The sequence below is a fragment of the Petromyzon marinus genome, chromosome 9 (genome assembly GCF_048934315.1).
Source record: "Petromyzon marinus isolate PM22_M1 ecotype Great Lakes invasive population chromosome 9, UKy_Petmar_22M1.pri1.0, whole genome shotgun sequence".
NCBI lineage: Eukaryota > Metazoa > Chordata > Hyperoartia > Petromyzontiformes > Petromyzontidae > Petromyzon > Petromyzon marinus.
In genome coordinates this window covers 11,064,018-11,085,066 of record NC_133675.1, presented here as the reverse complement: position 1 = coordinate 11,085,066, position 21,049 = coordinate 11,064,018, and the positions used below count along the sequence as shown (strand labels likewise).

The 21,049-nt window shown below is 51.1% G+C and overlaps 1 protein-coding gene across 3 annotated transcripts in view; it reads right to left on the bottom strand.

Moving 5' to 3' along the window:
* LOC116940547 (T-cell leukemia homeobox protein 1-like) overlaps positions 1 to 20,039 on the bottom strand; it is a 51,994-nt gene extending 31,955 nt beyond the window's left edge. For 2 of the 3 annotated variants that reach the window (XM_076065900.1, XM_032950506.2), the window contains exons 1-2: positions 18,823 to 20,039; positions 14,057 to 14,294 (exon numbers count right to left, since the gene is read on the bottom strand). In XM_076065900.1, the coding sequence (XP_075922015.1) occupies positions 14,057 to 14,294; positions 18,823 to 19,474 (890 nt within the window). In that variant the 5' untranslated portion in view covers positions 19,475 to 20,039. Of the gene's footprint in view, positions 1 to 7,679; positions 8,296 to 14,056; positions 14,295 to 18,822 lie in introns of those variants that run through there. The other variant, XM_076065899.1, reaches the window with a different exon arrangement.
* Between the last annotated feature and the right edge of the window lie 1,010 nt (positions 20,040 to 21,049).

Sequence of the window (21,049 nt, the reverse complement as noted above, 5' to 3'; positions counted from 1 at the left end):
GCACTACGTGAACATTCCCTCTATATCTGCAACAATAAGCGCCACTTTGTAGGCATCTTATCCGTACTGATAGTGTGTGTGCGCATGCATGCGTGTATACACGGCCTTCATAGGTGCTCGCTAGCAACACTTGCCTCAACAGTCTGTTTAGGCTATACGGGGGATATTTGTCTTTGTACATATGTATGTGGTGAGCACATTGCTCTACAAGCTGGGCCGACTGAGTTCGATTCCCAGTCATGGTTAATATTAGCGGTAAGCGGTATTACAACTTGCCCTTGGCCTCCCCCATACGGTGCGATGTGTTAATGTCGCCACCAGAGAGACAAAGGCGGCTCGGCGTGGTGCTGTATAGTGAGTGTGTCTGCGTATGCTATGGGAAGCGTTAGTGCAGTGGTTAGTGCACTGCGCTACGAACCCCGCGACCAAAGTTCGATTCCCACTCACGGCCCAACACCAGTGACGATTATCTGAATTGTTCCTGGGCCTCCCCTAGGTCGACTCAACCTCAAATGAGTATCTGGTGTGGTGTGTAAACATCGCTACGGGGGAGACAAAGGCGGCCGGGCGTGGTGTTGGACATCCACCCCCTTGTGTACCGTGGTGGCCTTCATTGGTGCTACTCGCTCACTGCAATTCCCCCAACAGTATGTTAAGGCTATACGGGGGGTCTTTGTCTTTGTGTGAATGCACGCATGATGTATTTATGACACTCACGTGTGGGACGGGAGGTCAAGAGCGGGTTTTTTTTTTTAGAACGAGAAGCTAAAAATAGTAGCACTGAGCTAATGGTAGATGTATTTTTATGTACACATCATATACGGTAACATTGCATAACAAGCTTAATAGGGCGTACACAGTTCGTGCTGTCCTGGAGTGTCTTGAGCGATACTGACTGAATTAATTGCAGTCCTTAGTAAAAACTCACAGCCTGATGAGCTCAACATTGTTTATGTGGTTATGAATACAACCGACGGCTGTATTAATAATATTCCTAGAGTCTTTCATCCAGCAAGGCTGATGATGATGATGCAGTACATACAGAGATATAGGGTATGTCTGTATGTACCGCATCATATTACAACATCTTCCGATACATTCGTCACTGCCACTAAATCTTTAAATTCATATTGCACCCTGTACAATTATATTGTTATCATAACTATCCCTAAAGGACATGCAATTGTCACTATAGGATTTTAATTGCAATATCGCATGACGAAAATAATTGTCCTAGTTAGTTTATAATTATCATGATAGGTTGTTTTTTTTAATACTGCTTAGAAGTGTTCGATATCCATACACGTGTGCCTGCGTGCATTCGTGCGTAATGTAATTTATTTGTGAGGGTTTTAACGCTGCCATCGGTTCATCGACGAAAATCGACTCTTCAGGCTCAAAAACCGTGCAACTTAATCGCGCGGGCAACCATCCACCCAGTCGAACTATACAAATCCCACGCAAGTGGCTGATATGCTAATCACGCCACCGTTTGCGTTCATGTACGTACGTTGAACTTCTTTCGCACCGTACGTAGCCAACCATGCTGATCGGAGGTGCGATAGAAGTACAAGAAACTAAACAACAACAAAAAGCAGTTCTAAAGAAATGAGGTTTCAACCTAGACGATTTAAAAGTGCATAGCTCCGGTGACTTCCTAATATCGGAAGGGAGAGCGTTCCAGACGGTCGCAGAAGAGCATCTGAAAAGCGCGCGACGCGATGACCGTCTTTGTTCGATGGTTAGCCAAAATCCGCTACTGTGAGGATGACCGGAGCTGGCGTGATGGTGTATGCTCCTTGACAAGATCAGGGAGGTATTGTGGTTCCATTTGTGGCAAGCACTCGTGGCACGAGACAGATACACATCGAACACAAGACGCAATAAAAACAATAGCGTGCAAACGAGTCGCAAAAATATCGGTTGTTTGATATGAATCGCGACAATTTATCGAATGAGGGTGTGGAGAGGCGGGCGAAATAGCCACCACCTGTAATGCGTTCTCCATGCCCGTCTGTAGAGGGTAGGGGATCGGCGTCAGTGGGTGTCTGGTTGTGTCTTCCCGTACACACCACGCGGTAGCATACAGCGTGCTTGACACGGGCTCTGGTGCAAGGAATTAAATTAGACTCCCTGTGCAGCCTGTCCCCCCCCCCACCGCCCGCCGCACAATGAGCTCTCAATCTTAATTTGAACAAGCTCTATTCACGCAGACAGCGTCCATTGCTTCTTAGCACGACGCGTGAGACGTGTTTAACAATCATCGGAGCAGCAAGTTGGTCGACGCGGAAAGCCGTGCACGCATTGTTGCTGCACGAGCCAGTTCAATGTTCACGTCTTAAACATTGCGAGTGCACACTCACCACCAAAGGGGCACAGAGACAAAACCCCTTTAACAGCAGACTGTTGGGTACCAGTGCTGTGGGCGAGAACCGATGAAGGCCGGCACGGCACATTAAGGGATGGGTGGGTGGCCAGCAACCACGCCCGGCCGCCTTTGTCTCGCCAGTGCTGACGTTCGCACGCACGAGAATCGCCCGTTGTGTGTTCGCCATCCAAATGAAAGCAGACTCAAGATTTGTTCATTGATATCGGCTAAGTTACGTCAAGAGATTTGCTTCAAATGCTGCGGAATGATATTTGTTTGTGTGAAAGAGTTATAGGCGGATGGCCTACAACAGACGTGTGGACGTAAATGATACAGTTTTATCCACAATTTGTCCACAACACCGATTGATGACTCCAGCTACACCCACACACGTGTACCCAAACAATACACACGACACACAGTCTATACTGTACATTGTAAACGAGGCTAGTGCCCGCAAAGGCAAGAGTCACTTTTTTTTGTTGTTACAAGGAAATAATGTTGCAATGAAGACGGCGATGATGTAACCGACCCTTTAAACACGATCCACACACCCCGAGAGTAAAGGCTACCAGAGTAGTTACAACACACGTGCCACTTTAATACGAGCGCGATCAAGATCGCTCACGCACATTAACAATAGTCGACAACAAAAACCCCGACGCAACAACAAAAAAATATATCAACGCTCTCCATAAGTAAGTCACGCCACTTCTCGAAATGGACAGGTATTGAACCTGCACGTGTGCGGCGCGGTAGCGTAGTTGCTTGCGCGCTGCGCTACGAACCTGGCGACCCCGGTTCGATTACCCCTCACGGGCCAACACCTGCGACGAATATCTGAACCGGTTCTGGGCATCCCCTAGGTCGACTCAGCCTCAAATGAGTAGCTGGTGCAGTGTGTAAACATGGACACTGGGGAGACGAAGGCGGCCGGGCGTGGTGCTGGCCACCCACCCCCTCGTGTGTACCGTTCCGGCCTCCATAGGTGCTCGCTAACAGCGCATGCCCCAACAGTCTGTTCAAGGCTATACGGGGGATCTTTGTCTTTTATAAGCTCCTCGACCGTAAAACGAAAGACAGAAAACAACACACAACATAGCGTGGGCGATGGAAGCACATCAATAATTTACAAATCGTGGACGTGCAATGCGGAAGGGCCATTGCCCCCAAACGCCGCCGACTATCTATGCTTCTCGTAGTTAGCGACATTGACAAATGTGTTGAGTCTCGCGCTGTTAATTGTGCTTGCGCATCACTGCGAACGCGCGTTGTCGGGAAATAATAATTTAAAAAAACCCGGAGACTTGCCAATGACCTGAATCACCCGCAATACGCCCGACCTCGTCGGATCATGGAAATCAAGCAGAAGCACAGGGGCATGCAAGAGCCATTGTTGTACTGTACTTGCTATGCACCCACGCGTACGCTTCACGCTCTTCAGCAACCCGCACCGACCGGCGTGGTGCGGAATCACTGTCAAAACAACTCCCACGCTACCCGCACGGCGTGGGGGAGGCCCTCATCCAGCAGTGGATCGACGAAAGGGCTGTGCGTGTAATGTACAAAGACAGAGACGGACTCGTTGACACCCCGTGTCGCTCTCTGCTATTTACGCCCGTGGGCTGGGGGGGGTAGTGAGTTGCGTGTGGGGGGTGCGTGGTGGTGGTGGGTAGTGAATGGGTAAGGTGGGAGTCGGGGCGGTTGAAGGAGTGAGATTAGTGGTGCTCGTGTGCCGTGCCTTCATAGCTCCTCGCTAACAGCACTTGGTCCCAACAGCCTGTTACAAGCCTCTACGGGGGGCGATCTTTGGGGTTGGGGTGGTCATTGGTTGGGGAGGCGGTGGGGGTGAGAGTAGTGGGATGAAGGTGGGGGTATAGAGGAGGTGGTGGTTTGGGGGGTAACCGTGCGGGCCACTTTAGTTTCCCCGTCACTCAGCGCGTCGCGAGTCGACGCACTAACAGCGAACGCATTCGGCCCCCGCACGAGCAGAGGAGGCATCGCGGCGAGCCGCCATGAATAGAATAAGCGGGCGAAGTTGGGGGGGGGGGGGGGGGAAGACGCATTTACGTTTCGCGCTCACACCCTTTCACAGACACATGTTAATGCTGCACGTGAAAAGGACAACGATTTCCCCCCCCCCGCCCCTTTCCCTGTGTAGTTTTGCATGGGTCAAGTGCGTGATGCCTATAATGGTCTACAGGGCGCGCACGAGGGGGTAGTGGCGATGTTTTACACGCCGCACCGGTGTTTTTTTTTTAAGATCGAGCCAACTTACGGGAGGCCCAGGCCCGGCTCTTATATCACTAGCCAGGGATTGACGGAGTCAGGAATCGCACCGAGACCGCTGGGTTCAGTCGTGCAGTGCGCCAACTACTACATTACCGTTCCCCATACACGCACACACGCACGCGTGGAAGCAGCAAGTTTGCACGGTGCTCAGTGCAAGTGATGGGGAGGTGCATCTATACATTTAACCCGTAACATCTGGGCCTGTCCTGTGCGAGAGCTCACACATCCACGATGTCTCAAAGTGTACTTGGCCTGGCACAAGCGCAGTGGTTGTGTCTTCGTCTGTGCGCAGCGAGTTGGGAGAGCGGTGGCGCGAGGGTTTTAAAGACCGTGACATTTACGATCCCGACGATATGGATTCGATCCCCGATCATAAACAACGTGGGTGGTTCAAGTGGAATATTAACGTGGACTGGGCGTCCCCTGCGATCGGCTCGGCCTTTACACGAGTATCTAACTGGGGATACAAAGGTGTCCGGCTGGCCGTGGTGCTAGACACATCACCCCCTCCCCGTGTGCCGTGCCGGTCTTAATATGTGCATGAGAGCAGACGAGGGATCTGTCATTATTTGTGCGTAAAGATTCGGGATAAAGAAAATAACATCACGACGTTTCGGAATAGGAAATGTTCGTACGTTAACACAAAGACAATGACCCGCCCGTACATTGTTTAACAGACTGTTGGGGCAAGTGCTGTTAGCGAGAGCCTATGAAGGCCGAAACGGCACACGAGGTGTGTGTGGGTTGGTGGCCAACACCACCCCCTGCCGCCTTTGTCTACACAGCGCTGATGTTTACAAACTGCACTCGGTAGTTATTTTTTTAAGGCTGAGTCGACCAGGGGGGAGACCCGTGACCGGTTCAAATATTCGCCGCTTATTGCCAATGATCAGGAATTGAACCTCGAGCCGCCGGGTTCGTAGCAGAGTTCGCTCGCCACCGGACTACCGCTGCCCCAGCCACATCGCTGCTTTTTCTTGTGCTGCGTTTGTTGCCATTCCCCCGCGCCTCCGATTAGCACGGTTGGCTACGTACGGTGCGCGAAAGAAGTTCGTGGCACATACGTACACGACAAAAAAATATATATACACGTGGGCCATTCTACGGTAACGCAATTATAAGCTCAATGCAGGCCACAGTAGACACGGTGATGAAATGAGCACTCGTACATTGTAACAACCGCTGCGATGTAAGAACACGTGCAAGCTAGCAGAGACCCAGATAACGCTGCCGTTCACTTTCCCCGTCGCCTTAATGTTTTGCACCAAGTTGTAATCCCGCTGCCGTGAAATTGACCGTATACCGCACGCAACGCTGATCGGTATTATTACATTCTGTACCACACGTGTGTGTATATATATAAGACACACATACACACGCATGTCTACACTCCATGCGTTTCCTGTGCGGAACATACATGGACGAAAGGGTAATAACTGACGAACAATCGCTGACGCAGCAACGCATTGTCTTAGTGCAAGTATATATATGTGTGTGCGTGTCTGCGTGGATATTGCTCACGAGGATTCCGCTTTCTGCAAATTCCGATATCACTGCCGTACGAGAACGCACGCACGACATGCCGTCTGTACTTGCGATTCTCGCAGTAACGTGCAACGAGACAGCAAGAAAAACGTCAGCACGTAACATTTACGATCAGCCTCAATGTTATTGATGAATTACTTGAGTTGTTTGTTATTTGTGCGGATGCGCCACCGTTAACGCGGTCCACGCGAATAGTAAACACGCCATACCCGGACACGATATTTAATGCAATATTTTTTTAAACGATATTTTTCTTTAAAACTACATTCACGTGTCTTTGTACGCGCGTTTAAAAAAAATAAACACGGCATTTTAAACAGAACCTAACCTTTTGTGCGTGTTCTCATTTTGTGCGTTTTTGATGAGGCTCTTGGGTGTACGGTGTAGAGGCGGCAATGTAACTGGTGGTGTTGGTGGTGGTGATGGTGGTGGTGGTGATGGTGGTGGTGGTGATGGTGGTGGTGATGGTGGTGGTGATGGTGGTGTTGATGGTGGTGGTGTTGGTGGTGGTGTTGGTGGTGATGGTGTTGGTGGTGATGGTGGTGGTGATGGTGGTGATGGTGGTGTTGATGGTGGTGGTGTTGGTGGTGGTGATGTTGGTGGTGGTGTTGGTGGTGGTGATGGTGTTGGTGATGGTGGTGTTGATGGTGGTGGTGGTAATGGTGGTGTTAGTGATGGTGGTGATGGTGGTGGTGGCTATCCGTATTATCCAGAGAGAATGCCGAGGAGGAAGGCCGAGGCGAAACAAAATCGCTGAGCGGATCGACGCGTAAAAGCAGCATGGTCTTGTCGCTAACTGTAAGCAACCGGTTGGCGCAACTTCTGACCTGCAAACTGGTTGCACAAGCCGTCCACATATCAATTCGGTTGCATGCAACTGCGTTGCTCAGCCTTATAAGAGACGCGCTGCCTTGCCCATCATGCGAGCAACAGCTTCCGGCAAGCGAGGCCCCGGTTGCAAACCAAATTAATGAGCTAAATTGTTATACATTTTATGATTATGCTGATGCTGCTGATGAGACGCACAAGTGAGAGCTTATTACGGGCTAAACGCCTTTAATTTCCTCAGCGTAATTATATATACGTGTCGCCTCTCGTCGATAAATATTAATTTGGCGCCTCGCGCCTCTCATTATATATTAAAACGCGCATTTAATAAAACATATGCTTCATCTCGCGCAGTCGCTTTTATTTTTTTATGTATATTTTATAAATCGATATTGCAGTTACCAGATGTCGACAACATAGCGCAGCTGCATTATTAATGCACCGCGCCATTAGACAAATTATGGCTACCTGCCCCCCCCCCCTTACCCCTCCCTTCACATCCCCCTAAGCCCCCCCCCCCACCGCCTCCTCACAGCCCCCCCCCACCTCCTCACAGCCCCCCTCCCACCGCCTCCTCACAGCTCCCCCCACCACGCTTCACACAACACTGAGATCCACCACCCCCCCCACCCTCAGCAGTCATTGGTCTCTTCCAAATCTGCCGCTGCATATGCATATTGTTGTTATTATTATTGTTATCTATGGGACCTTTTTTGCCAGTATCAAAATGATGAAAACATATTTGACTGCTCAACCCGAGCTGTGGATGCTCTGATACGTGCATTGTCTTTGTGCTGTTTGCCTTTTGGCGTTCTCTGATCTGACACTGGTGAGAGAAGGCCGTATCGTCTCTGGTGTCGGCCAATCAGTTTAAAAGACAATGCCATCTATTATCGGAGCATGTTTGTTAGCATGTTTTGCCACAAGTACTGTGTGTGGTGAATGCACACGTGATGCCTTGCAAGAGGTTTCTATTTGGTGTTTGAACATCTTAACACCTGTTGTATTGCCAGAAAGACTAAAGCACATTCTTCATTTTTTTTCATATCATTATTTTTATGAACGTATCAATAAGCTCGCTACTTGAAAACATGGGCAATGGACCAACGCACTGTAGGATATGCACCCCACTCCCACGTCAACGCTCCCCGCCTTCACCAACCCTCACTGACCAGCATGGTGAAGTATGGTCAAATAACTCCCACGACCAGCATGTGGTGGGGAGGCCTTCATCCAGCAGTGGATTGGCAAATGGGCTGCACCTGTCGAAGTATATGCAATACAAGTATGTACACATGTTTAACATTCGCGTCCATAATATACGTGGGTGGAAGATGTAGTGTGCGTGTATACGTATATGTGTGCATATATATGCCATCTTGTGCATGTTTATTATAATACAGGGCAGCAAATGAATTTCTCTGAAAAAAATCTGCCCCTTTTAAAAAGTGTCTTTGGACATCGTGTATTCTGCACCATGCGAGTCAAGCTGAATAAGCCCCCCCATCATAGAGTAAATACAGACGGGCGATACAACTGAAGGGTACAACTATACAAAACCCATCAGCCTAGCTGATGGGTTTGTGAATACAACTGACGAAATATATGGGGGAGGGGGGGGCAACCAATCACGTGAGCGAGCAGCGTTTAGGAAAGGTTTCTCTACCATCGACAGATACCGGGGAGGGTCTTTTCAATTTCCAATCACCATTTCGCTGGGCCTTTGTAAGACTAAGACAAGGCATTGCATATTGACGTAGTCATCGAAATGGCCTAAATTAAATAGAAACATATATAAACAATTATACATAATAAAGGTGTTTTGGTTAGATCGCGTTATTTATAAATGTGTCGTAACCCTCCACCACCCGACACGGCCAATCAGCAAAAAAGTGTCACGTTGACAAAAGAAAATAATTCACTACTTTAGCCCACCGGTGTGTTGAAGAGTGAAACCACAACATTTACAGTTTGAGTACGACGTTTCGCTGGTAATTACATCCAGCATCATCGGGCAATTCGCCAGAATGGTGAAGCCCTCGCTTGCTCCCGGTCTTAAATAGAGCAGCAGGGTGACGTCATCATTTAACTAATTTCAGGTGCAGTGATTTGACGCGGAGGGGGGATATTGTAATTATATAATCGATTGGTAATCAGTCAATGGTTATGATTAGTAATGAGTTGTAGATTAGAATTTAGTTGTGATGTAAATAACGCGATCTAACCCAAAAACCTTTATTATGAATAATATTGGTCGCGAAGGCCTACGTGTTAAACTAAATAAACAATTATACACTACTAAGTAATACGGCAGTAAAAATAACTGCTCGCCAAACGCAACCACAAGACAATCTCACCACACCTCTGCCCCTTCTTTCAACATTGTTCCTCCTGCCGCTAGTACACGGATACTCGTGTGTCGGGTGTATACCATACAAGGTAGGTTAACAAAACGGTCACGGCAATGTGAAAGGCATGCACAAATATTAAGGTACAATTAACAAAAAAAAGTGTTTAATTGATTTAAATATTGGTCGCAAACTTTGCCACGCGAGCTCACCGTGTAATTTAGTCAATTTTGAATCAACTCGCGTTCACCAAGCATGAAAGATTAGCTTGGTTATATATTTTTAGTAATTATACCTCGAATAAAATATCTGCATCACCCTCCGTATGTGTATATGAATATGTCTGTGCATGTCTTCTGCTGCAGGTAATCCGTCTGTCTAAAAAAAATATATATATACGTAATTGTATGGTTCGATTACACTTTTTCCGTATTGTTTCCCTTTCGGATGAAAACATACAATAATAAAACACTCAAGGTGTAAATCACATTGTTCTCTTGTATGTATGGATGTATGTTGAACTTCTATCGCACCGTACGTAGCCAACCGTGAAAAATCGTGTATGACGCCAGACGAAAGTGTATCTGCTAGAACACGACCTTTACTCCAACCCATTCTCAAATCTCACGCACCAACAATGACAAAGATCCCCCGTGTAGCCTTAACAGACTATTGGCGCCAGTGCTGTTGGCGAGCACCTATGAAGGTGGCCTGAACCTCGCCCGGCCGCCTTTGTCTCCCCAGTGGCGATGTTCCTACCACGCACCAGGTTACTCATTTGAGGCCGAGTCGACCTAGGGGACGCCCAGGACTGGTGCAGATAATCGTCAATAGGTGTTGGCCGTGAAGCGGGAATCGAACTCGGGTCGCCGTGGTTGTAGCACAGCGCACTTATCGCTACACGACCTCTTCACGCTATCTTACGCACGAACACCCGCACGCACCGCCACCACCACCACCGCTCTAATGCGGCAGGGTTCTTCCCAACACCGTGCGCACGAATTGTCACGCAACACAACTTCCCTCCACCTCTTAATTAGAGAATCAATCAATAGAAACACAAACGCCGCTCACGCCTTCAACAAACGCCATCAACCCTGCCCTAGCCCAGGAAAATAAATACACCATATAAACACCTGCGCCAAAAACGGTAGCGTGGTGTTTGAGGAGGAGGAGGCGGAAGGGGGGGGGAATCGCCACGCACTTGACACAACAATGATCTCATCAGAGGCGAGAGGTCATTTAGATCATTGACGCGACGCTGCGGGCTGTTTCACGAAGCGGGATTCGATTCCCCATTAAACGGAGCAACCGCGAATAAACAGCGCGCAACGCAGCCGGGGCGCGTACACGCACACACAAAGACAAATATTCCCCCCGGGTGGCCAGTAACAGCCTGTTGGGGCAAGTGCTGTTAGAGAGCACCTATGAAGGGCGGTCACGACACGCGATGGGGGTGGGTGGCCAGCACCACGCCCCGACCGCCTTTGTCTCCCCAGTGGCGATGTTCACTACACACCGCACCAGGTAACTCGTTTAAGGGCTGTGTCGACCTAGGGGAGGCCCATGACCGGTTCAGATAATCTTCACCGGTGTTGGCCGTGAGCGGGAATCGAACCCGGCTCGCCAGGTTCGTAGCACAGCAGCTCATTAACCGCTACACTACCGCTCCCCACACAGACGTGGTAACGGAGCCGAGCAAACATCGCGACGTTCGTACGACGTTTCTTAACACGCATGTGTATGCATGTGCTTATCTGTGTAAATGTGTTTGTGTGCATGCCTGTGTACCTGTTTTTTTACGTGCTTAAACGTGTCGATATATCTATACGTATGTGTGTGTACCTACGTGTGTTTGTGCAATATTAATTGTGGGGGAGCGGTCGTGTAGCGGATAGCGCACTGCTCTACGAACACGGCGACCCGAGTTCGATTCCCGCTCACGGCTACCAACACCCAGTGACGATTTTCTGAACCGGTCATGGGCCTCCCCCTAGGTCGACTCAGCCTCAAATGAGTACCTGGTGTGGCGTGTAAACATCGCTACTGGGGAGACAAAGGCGGATGGGCGTGGTGTTGGCCACCCACCCCCTCGTGTGCCGTGCCGGTATTTAACGGTGCTCGCTAACTGCACTTTCCCCAACAGTCGATTAAGGCTATACGGGGGATCTCTGTTTTTGTTATATATAGTGGGGAGCGGTGGCGCTCAAGGCCACTAACATCAGTGACGATTATATGAACCGGTTCGGGGGCCTACACAAGGTCGACTCGGCCTCAAATAAGCACCGGATGTGACAATCTAAAGAGATGGCGGGCATGGAAAACGGTCTCAATAGGTGATGGCTAACAGCACTTTCCCCAAAAATCTGTTCAATGCTGTGTGGGGGATATTTGTCTTTGTGTGGTGCTCTCAATTCACTCGACGCCTGCATTCATTGTTGCGTATTATTTAATGCTCTATAGACGATCTGACTGAGCGGCTGATGTGCTAGAAATCGTAACATTAGATCAAAGCATATTTTGCCTCTGCTTATAACTAGACAAAAAAAAACATTAAATCGCTAATTTTTCGAATTCGGATCGGATCTTGATTGGTTCCAGCAATAATGCCACGTCAACAGCGAACCCCTTCGGCAAATATAAATAAGCAATTCTCGGTGTTGGCTGCTACTATTTTATAAAATTCCCCGAAGATTGATTGAATGAAGAAGCGTCGTCATCGCAAACCTCGACTCAAACGACGACCGTCACGAATATCAGAGTCGGAATATCGACTTTTACTGGAGGAATCCGTTAGCTGCAAGGCTAGTTTCTTTTCACAGATATCCGGTAGACATCATATCACCAATAGCCGACGGTTCACGCGGCATGGATGGCGACTCTCGGGCATGAACCCCTCCCCCCTCCCCCCCCGTGTTTGCTCGTGGCCACACGAGCGGTAAACACGCGGGTCTGCGTGGAATTCTCCGATGACGTTCGGCTACGGCATGGGAACGGAGTCTTCTGGTCTCCTCCACGTTGCAGCTTTGTGCGTTAAAGATAATGCTTTCATGGAACAACGAGAGAGAAGGGTGGTGGGGGGGGGGGGAGTTGATTGAAGTGTGTGTGGTCATGTGGACGCGCATACGCAGAGAGCTTCACAGAAATGTGGACGTGTGTACGTTGAACTTATTTCGCTCCGTACGTAGCCAACCGTGCTCATCGGAGGTGCGGGAAATATCATGCCGCATGTAATCTACTGCCCCCCTCTCTCTCCCTATCCTCCCCCACAATCGAATCCAACATCGCAGAGGCATTGTTGTCAAAGTCCACCTGAGCGCGCGCGTCTCAATGTACCACACACCCACATACACGGCCACACATATATATACACACACGCAGATACATACACAGACACGCCTTCAGATCAACATACATGTCTGTCTCCGCCTAAATCAGATTCAGAATTCATAGTCTCAACATATCACGGTCAAAAATACACGTGCGAACACATACAGACGCGCTCGCGCGCGCGCGATCCTGAATGGACATCGCCTTCAATACTTCCACTTCATCAGAGACTCGCGCGCGACAAAATCACTCGCGTTAAAAAGCGGACACACAAAGGCTCCCCCCTTTTTTTAGGCTGAACAAGCTGTTGTGGCTACGTGTCGTTGGGGAGCGCCTATTTAGCGCTGCCAATGAACTGGAGGGAAGCGTCTGGAGCCAGCAGTCCACACGCCCTTTTTGGGTTTTTTAAAAACAATTTTTATTTCCAATGCGACAGCGGGATATGATTTTCAACCGAGTTCACCGAGGGGAGGTCCACGCCCGGGTTTGTCGGAGTTTTCGAGTGCCGACTGGCCAACTCGTGTACGTGGACTGGTGCTCGCCACCCACCACGGTCCGCCTTACCACGTTTATCAATGTTCTCCGTTCGAATGCAAATCTAAGCCGTTACACGCTGCACGCGCCTGATGATTGGTAAACATATCTCTCGTGTAGAGGTAAGGAGCTGGGGGGGGGGGCTGCTTATTAATTTGCAGTAACGCTCTTCACGTCAGGTGGGCTACACGTGTACAAAGACAAAGATCCCCCGTGTAGCTTTAACAGACTGTTGGGGCAGGTGCTGTTAGCGAGTAGCACCTATGGAGAGGCCGGCGCGGTACATGTACACACACGTGCACAAAGACATGTACACACACGTGCACAAAGACACGTACACACACGTGCACAAAGACATGTACACTGTACACACACACACACGATCTCTCTATCGTAATTTGAATCCGCACTCTCTCCGTCACAACGGACGAGACACATGCACACGCATGTAAACACGCGTACAATATTTACAACTCAACTTGAATGAACGCCCGCCCGCCCTCGACGTCACGTGGAACGCGTGTAGCAATCATCAGGCGCGTGCACACACGTGACCAATTGAAGGTATTTCAATGACGACCGATCAAGGTGGGAATTCGGACCGTGGTCTGACTGCACTTTGGGGGAAGCCCGTACCCGTCCGCACCACTACAGCCGAGACCCGCAGCGCTAGCCTCCATCACTCAACCCTGTAACCACGGCTGTAGCCCCCCGGCTGTTGTTCCGGCTGTAGTCCCGCGAGAAACCTCCCCTATAGTCCCCCCGGCTATAGCACGCACGCACGCACACACACACAAACACGCCACCTCACCTCCACTTGGTGCGCCGGTTCTGGAACCACGTCTTGACTTGGGCGTCCGTCATCTTGAGCGCCTTGGCGAGGGCTGCGCGCTCCGCGGACGCGAGGTACTTCTGGCGGTGGAAGCGCTTCTCCAGCTCGCAGATCTGCAGCCGGGTGAAGGACGTGCGGGGCTTCTTGCGCTTGGGCGGCGTGCGGTTCTGGTACGGGTGGCCGATGCGCCGCTGGACGGTGAAGGGAGCCAGGGCGGCTGTCGTGGTGGTCCGTTGAGAAGGGGGGGGGGTGGTGGTGGTGAGCAGGAGAGAGAAGGGAGAGGACGTCGGGTTATGGAGGTGTCCTGTTCGCGCGCGGAGGAGAAGCGCCGAGGTGGTTTACGTCTCGGCAATTAGCGCGGCGCGGGGGTGGGGGTGGGGGGGGGCGCGAGGAAGAACAAAGGAAGGACGGAGGAAGGACCGGGGAAAGATGTGGAGAGGACCGTGGAAGGACGTTCGAAGGACGTAGGGGTTGGGACCAGGAGAAGCAGGACAAAAGATAAGGCCGTGAAAGGGTTGGGGTGGGGGGTTACCGGCGAAACGAGAGGGGATTCATTCACGCGGTAAAGCGTCGTGGAATCGTTGAGCAGCGACGGTTAAAGCGCGATAGCAACTGCAGGCGTAGGGCCACGCGCACACCGGACCAGGGATGTTTGTTGTTCACGCGGCGCCGGATAATTGTCGGTCAATTTATTAATTAAACTGTCACACGAACGTGTTTGCACGCAGCGCGTCTGGACGAGCGACCGAGGCGCAGCAATGACCGAGAACGGCAAACTTCGTTTGCGCCTGCTGTCGAACGCGTGCGAAACGTCGAGTCGTGGGGTTGCCGCGCGCGCGTCGTGGACAGCCGAACGCTGCCTCCGCTGCTGCTGCCGCTGCCCGTGTTGAGGTTACATAATGCCCAGTTGATGGCCGTGACTGACGGGCGAGGTGACCCATTTAAATTATAGTGACGTTCGAGAAGGGGTTATAACGTTTGTCGTTCGGCAAGAATGTGTTGTGGAGTTGTACGCGCTCGGAACGAGGACGGGGCGGAGGGATGAAACATCGTAAAATCATTGTTTTCGATTTTATTCTGCTCCTCTAATATGTTTCCATCGGGAGATTGATTTGTTACACTCGTAGCGCCAGGGATGAGTCTGCAGTTCTACATTGCGTCAAGTCTCGCATGCTAAACGCTTACTAATACACCACCAACCACCGCCACGGTCAGCGTGCCAAGCAATTCGCCTGAAGTGGAGTGTGATGGAAAGTGGGCCAAGCCTGCAACTGGTTGTGTGTAAATGCATATGCAATAAATGTATGTATCATGACTACGACTTGGCTAGGTTTGACTTTAGCTGCCCCTTTCATTACATGTACACACAAAATCCTAGCCCAGTGGTACCCCTGTGTACGTTGTGCCAATTGCACAGACACGCGCACACACACAGACTTTACACATTAGAAGGCCTGGCTGTTTAGTTCAAACGTAAATAGCAATGCACAAAGATCCTCCGTGTTGCCTTAACAGAGCTTTGGTGCAAAAGTTGTCAGCGAGCACCTCTGAAGGCCAGCTCCGCACGCGAGGGGGTAGGTGGCCAGCACCATGCACGGCCGCCTTTGTCTCCCCAATGCTTATGTTTCACACACCGCACCAGGTAGTCATTTTAGGCCGAGTCGAGTTAGGGGAGGCCCAGGACAGGTCCAGATAATCGTTATTGGTGTTGGCCGTGAGTAGGAATCGAACTCTAGTCGCCGGGGTTCGTAACGCAGCACAATAACCGCTCTCCATACCTAAGAAAAAGATTCCCCGTACAGCCTCAACATACTATTTGGGGCAAGTGCTGCAAGCGAGTACCTATACACCACCACCACCACACACATAAATCCCATCGTGTAAAAAAACATTCCTGTGCAGTTTACATTTTTTTTAATTAAACGCAACCTCTCTAAATGTTAAAAGCAGCATCGATTTCATTGCGCGCCATAGTTATTACATAAGCCGCATCCCCGCATCAATATGCGCTCTCCTTTGCCAAATTACAAAACGCGAGTTGTTATTCTCGTGCGCATCACAGCCCCCGTTGGTGTCGCCTTCGTCGCATGGATGCGCCACACTGCTTGCGTATGCTGCCGACGGCACAAGGTGTACCAGGGGGGCCGAGACGAGCCGATACGCGGGCCAATGATTAAGCGATTGCCTCCTCTCCCTTACGTTACGGGGAAATAAAATAATATGCCCCTCGAGTGCCCGATAATAGGTTGAACGTGAGCAGTATTCATTGGTCGAAGGTTTACGTATGTTTTGTTGAACTTACTCTTTGGTTCTACCTACGTGATCGTTGCAGTCACGAAAGCTTCAAATCTAGAATTTGTTGAACTTCTTTCGCACCGTTCGTAGCCAACCGTTCTAAATAGAGGTGAGCGCAAAAGTGCCGTGGCGAACGGCCTTAATAATAATTAATAAACACGGAATAAACGACTGCAGACAGCAAGCGATGCTATTAAACGTCCAAGTGAAGATTGTAAATCGTTTTGGGCCTAAATACTGGCAGGTGTGTGCTATGGTGCGGTGAGTGTAGTAAAACATCGCCACTGGGGAGACAAAGGCGGCCTGACGTGGTGCTGGCCACCTACCCCCTCGTGTGCTGTCCCGGCCTTCATAGATGCTCTTGCTCCTAGGCTGTTGATGCTATAGTGGGGAGTCTTTGTGTATATATATACATAGTATACACGCATTGTATATATATACATGCCTACCATTAAAAAGCTGTGTATCATACTGCTGTCAATAGTAGTGGAATGTATTCATTGGAATACTTAACAATTGTATCGAACTTGTATTGGCGCGTGGTGGGGGGGGGGGGGTACTGATAACCTCACCACCCCCTCGTGCGCCGTGCCGGCCTTCACAGGCGCTGATACACGTACTCACTAACCGTACTTGCCCCGTAAGCTTGTGTGGGCTACACAGGGGAACTTTGTCTTTGTTACATCACAGCATCGTGAGCCGTGGCGACGGCTTTGGTGAGGCTTTCATCCAGTATTGGATTGACCCATGGCTGATGATGATGATGCTCTGTGTGGGTCGTCGACTCCTCAAATGAGTACCTCGTGCGGTGTGTAACACCGCCACTAGGGAGACAAAGACGGCCGAGCTTGGTGCTGGCCATCCACCTCCGCATATGCAGTGTCCGCCTTTATAGGTGCTCGCTAACAGCACTTGCCCCAACAGTATGTGAAGGCTATACGGGGGATCTTTGTCTTTGCGTGTGATGATTGTGTATATGCAGACTACTTTTCAAAAGTAACGTGCATGTTAGGTGCCGTGTACAATGTAGCCACAGTGAACGTCAGCTGTGTACATAGTTGTATTATTTGTGCACAGATCGCTTCTGAAAAAAAAGCCATCGAGTTCAGCTAGATAAAACAAATATTCGTTAGTACTGTAGTTAGTTAGTACGACACGGGCACCTTCACGGGTCACGTGTTGAGCAAGAGATATGCATTTGTGTTGGTACGCGTGGTGCAGACTGAGTATTCCCACTCGTTCGAGTTCACGTGCATTTTCCAAAATTAATAAGAACATTGTGGCAATACAACATAAGAATAATAATTTTGTGGATTACTCGGCATTACGCAGTGATTTATTAACCAAATAAAAAAATCCTGTTTTCTATAACATTGCGCGTAATGTGTGCCTGGTGGAATGCCTTCGACGCATTATTCCGTTTTGCATTTAACTATTTACACCTTGCACAATAAACGTATTACATTGCAGCCGCTGCATCTATGGTGTTTATATGCACAGCCCTTCGGCAATCGACAGTCGGGTTTAATTGACCATACTTTACCACGTTGGGTTTGTGATGTGTATTTGACCATACTTCACCACGCCGGTCGCGCTAAATACTAGGGCCCTATAATGAAGTGGTTAACAAGAATTGCACGCAAAAATCTAACATTGCATTACGCGCAATGCTCATATCAATGAAGCTCGCGTAGATACAAACATATGTCCGCGTCCAAGGGTTATATTCATCGTCATTAAAAATGCATGGATTTTATTTTACGATGCGCGGGCTACACCGCTCCGTATTAATATAGCGAGCGGCTCGTTATTAAGTCGCTCTATAATTTACGCTTCTGCGTGATCTTAAGATCCACCTTGTACGGTACCTGGGATAATCCCGTGCAATGTATTTATCTGTTGGGTAAATACAAATTAACGCATTTGCGTAAAGCCCGTCCGAGCAACTCGTTGTTCGGGCTCGTGGATTGGAACTCATCAATGAACACGATTTGCATAACACGCGTTAATTAAGCGTGGAAGACACCTATAAAATTCGATAATATTCTAATTAAATGATACATTCATGAGGACTAAAAACTTACGTCATGACGCTGCTTACGTTGGGTTTCTTGAGACTCAGTGGTGAGGCCTCTACCCGAGTGCATTAGTGTGAATGTTACCAATCAACAGTGTACGTAGCCAATTACACTGAATGCAAATTTATGTCACGCATGCACACACAGCTCTCACAAACACTCACGCGCGTTCATCTCACACAACCACCCAGCCTCAAAACGTCTGCCTTGCCTTTCAAAACAAAAGAACCATTACAAATAAAACATGGTGGCATGTACAGATGCACTGCTCTAACTATGATGACGATGATGATGCAGATCATGCTGATAAGGATGAAGGTTTACTGCGCTGCCCGGCACGTAGGCGCTTTAGCAACTCCGCTGGCAAGTCACCTGTTAGCCTGTCCTTGGCGAAGCGCCTGCTGCTCTCCATCCACGGGAAACTCATCGCGTTCAGATTGCTCATGCTCATGTTGTTCATGGGAGTCACCCCCGGCACGGGGGCCATGCCCGCGCCCATCGAGGGTCCGTGCACCCCGGGGGGTGGCATGGGTCTGTGCGCGGGCACGCGGATCACCCCGCCGGGCCCCATCATCCCGGCACCACCGCCCGAGCAGCCGTGAGGGCCGCCGGCAGCCGCGGCCGCGGCCGCCGCAGCCGCCGCTGCCGCCATGTTCACATTCATGCTCATGTTGACATTGTAGGATCCCGTGAACGTGGGCACGCCGCCGCAGGGAGGCACTCCCCCGCCTGCTCCTCCGCCCGCACCGGCGCCTCCGCAGCTCCCCGAGATCCCGCCGCCGCCGCCGCCGCCTCCTCCGCCTCCTCCTCCGCCGTAGCCGTTGTAGGGAGGCCCCATACAGGCGCTGTAAGCCCCGCTGCCTTGGAGGTGGTAGTCCGAGTCGGAGAGGCGGCCTCCGGCCATCAGGTAGCCGCCCTGGTCGCTGCTGTTGAGGATCTGGTCGATTCCGAAGCTGATGGGTTCATGTCCGCCCCCGTGGTGATGCGTCTGTGCAACCACGGGGTTGCCACCCGTGTGGTCCATGTCTGCCCGACTGTCCGACTGCTGTGTGTTTGCCTGCGAGTCTTCCCGTGAGTCTTGTCTCTATGCCTGCGAGTCTGCCTGTGTGTGCGCGCAATCGCGCGCGAGACCCCAGGAAGGGCGAGCCGACCCGGTAGGACTCCTGCCTGCTCGTGATTTCTTCGGCCGCTCCGCGTCTGATGCCGACTGCCACAACCGCTGCTACTGCTGCTGCTGCGACTGCCGCTATTGAGAGTTGTATTGCGAATTCGTCTTCCGTCAGCCCGAATCCTCTCTTCGCCGCGACTCCGCCGCGTTGAAGTGCAGCGGGCGAGACGGATGCGCCTGATGAGAATCTATGCCCCGCACGACGAGAAGGCGCGCATCAGTCAGAGGAGGAAGACGAAGAAGACGAAGAAGAAGACGAAGGAGCAGCGGCAAACGAAGCGAGAGGAGAAGGATGAGGAGGGCGAAGTGAGCGCGGCGCCCCGGCTCCGGTGTCCGCACTCGGATGCCGAACGCGAGTGCGCAGAGCAAAGCGCCCTTCAGGAGCCATCATTGGCCCGGGGGCGGGGGGTTCGGGTGAGGGAGCTGGGGGGAGGGGCGGGGGGGGGGACTAATAGCAGGGAGGGAGGGAGAGGGAGGGTTGTTGGTTTAGGCCGGGGTTGATTGGGAGGATTGGTGACGAGGTGGGAGGGGTTGATTGGGAGGATGAGGAGGGTTGCGGGTAGAGGTTAGGAGGGGGAAGGCTGGCGGGGGTGTTGGAGAGGGGGGGGGGTACGGGTTCTGTGCTCGCGCTGTGCGCGGGCCCCGTTGCCCTGGCTGGAGTCCTCCACGCTCGATGTGCATGCGCGGCGCGGGTGATTTTCGCGTCTCGTTCGTGAAGTGGGTGGGTGCGGCGGTGGGAGACGAACAATGCCCGGGCTCAGACGCGCGGTGTTGCGATGATTCTCAGTCGATGCCGCCGCCGCCGCTACGCGGGCTGCCCGCCCGGTGAAGTGTAACACGGCCTCCCGTCTGTTTGTGTCCCATCCCAGGTGACCCCCTCGCCTCCGTCGCGTCTCGCGTGAACAATCGTCGTCGGTGAACTGCGTAATGCCTTTTTTTGGAAATGCGATGGTGTATCTGTGCGTGTGTCTGTGCGTGTGAGTACCTGGTGCGGTGTGTAAACATCGCCACTGGGGAGACAAAGGCGGTCGGGCGTGGTGCTGGCCACCCACCCCCTCGTGTGCCGTTCCGGCCTTCATAGGTGCTCGCTAACAGCACTTGCCCCAATAGTCTGTTAAGGCTATAAGGGGGGGGGGAATCTTTTGTCGTTGCGTTACACACGCTCTCACACTCTCGCGTGCTCACTCAATCGCGGATTTGCTTTCTATCATTCATTCTCTCTCTCACACACACGTACCGACTAATACCCTCACTCAAGTTCACGCGCCGACTGACATACACATGCAAAGACAAAGCTCCTCCAGATAGCCTTGACAGGCCATTGAGGCAAGTGCTGTTAGCGAGCATCCATGAAGGTCGGCACGGCACACGAGGGGGTGAGTGGCCAGCACCACGCCCGACCGCTTTTGTCTCCCCAGTAGCGATGGTTAC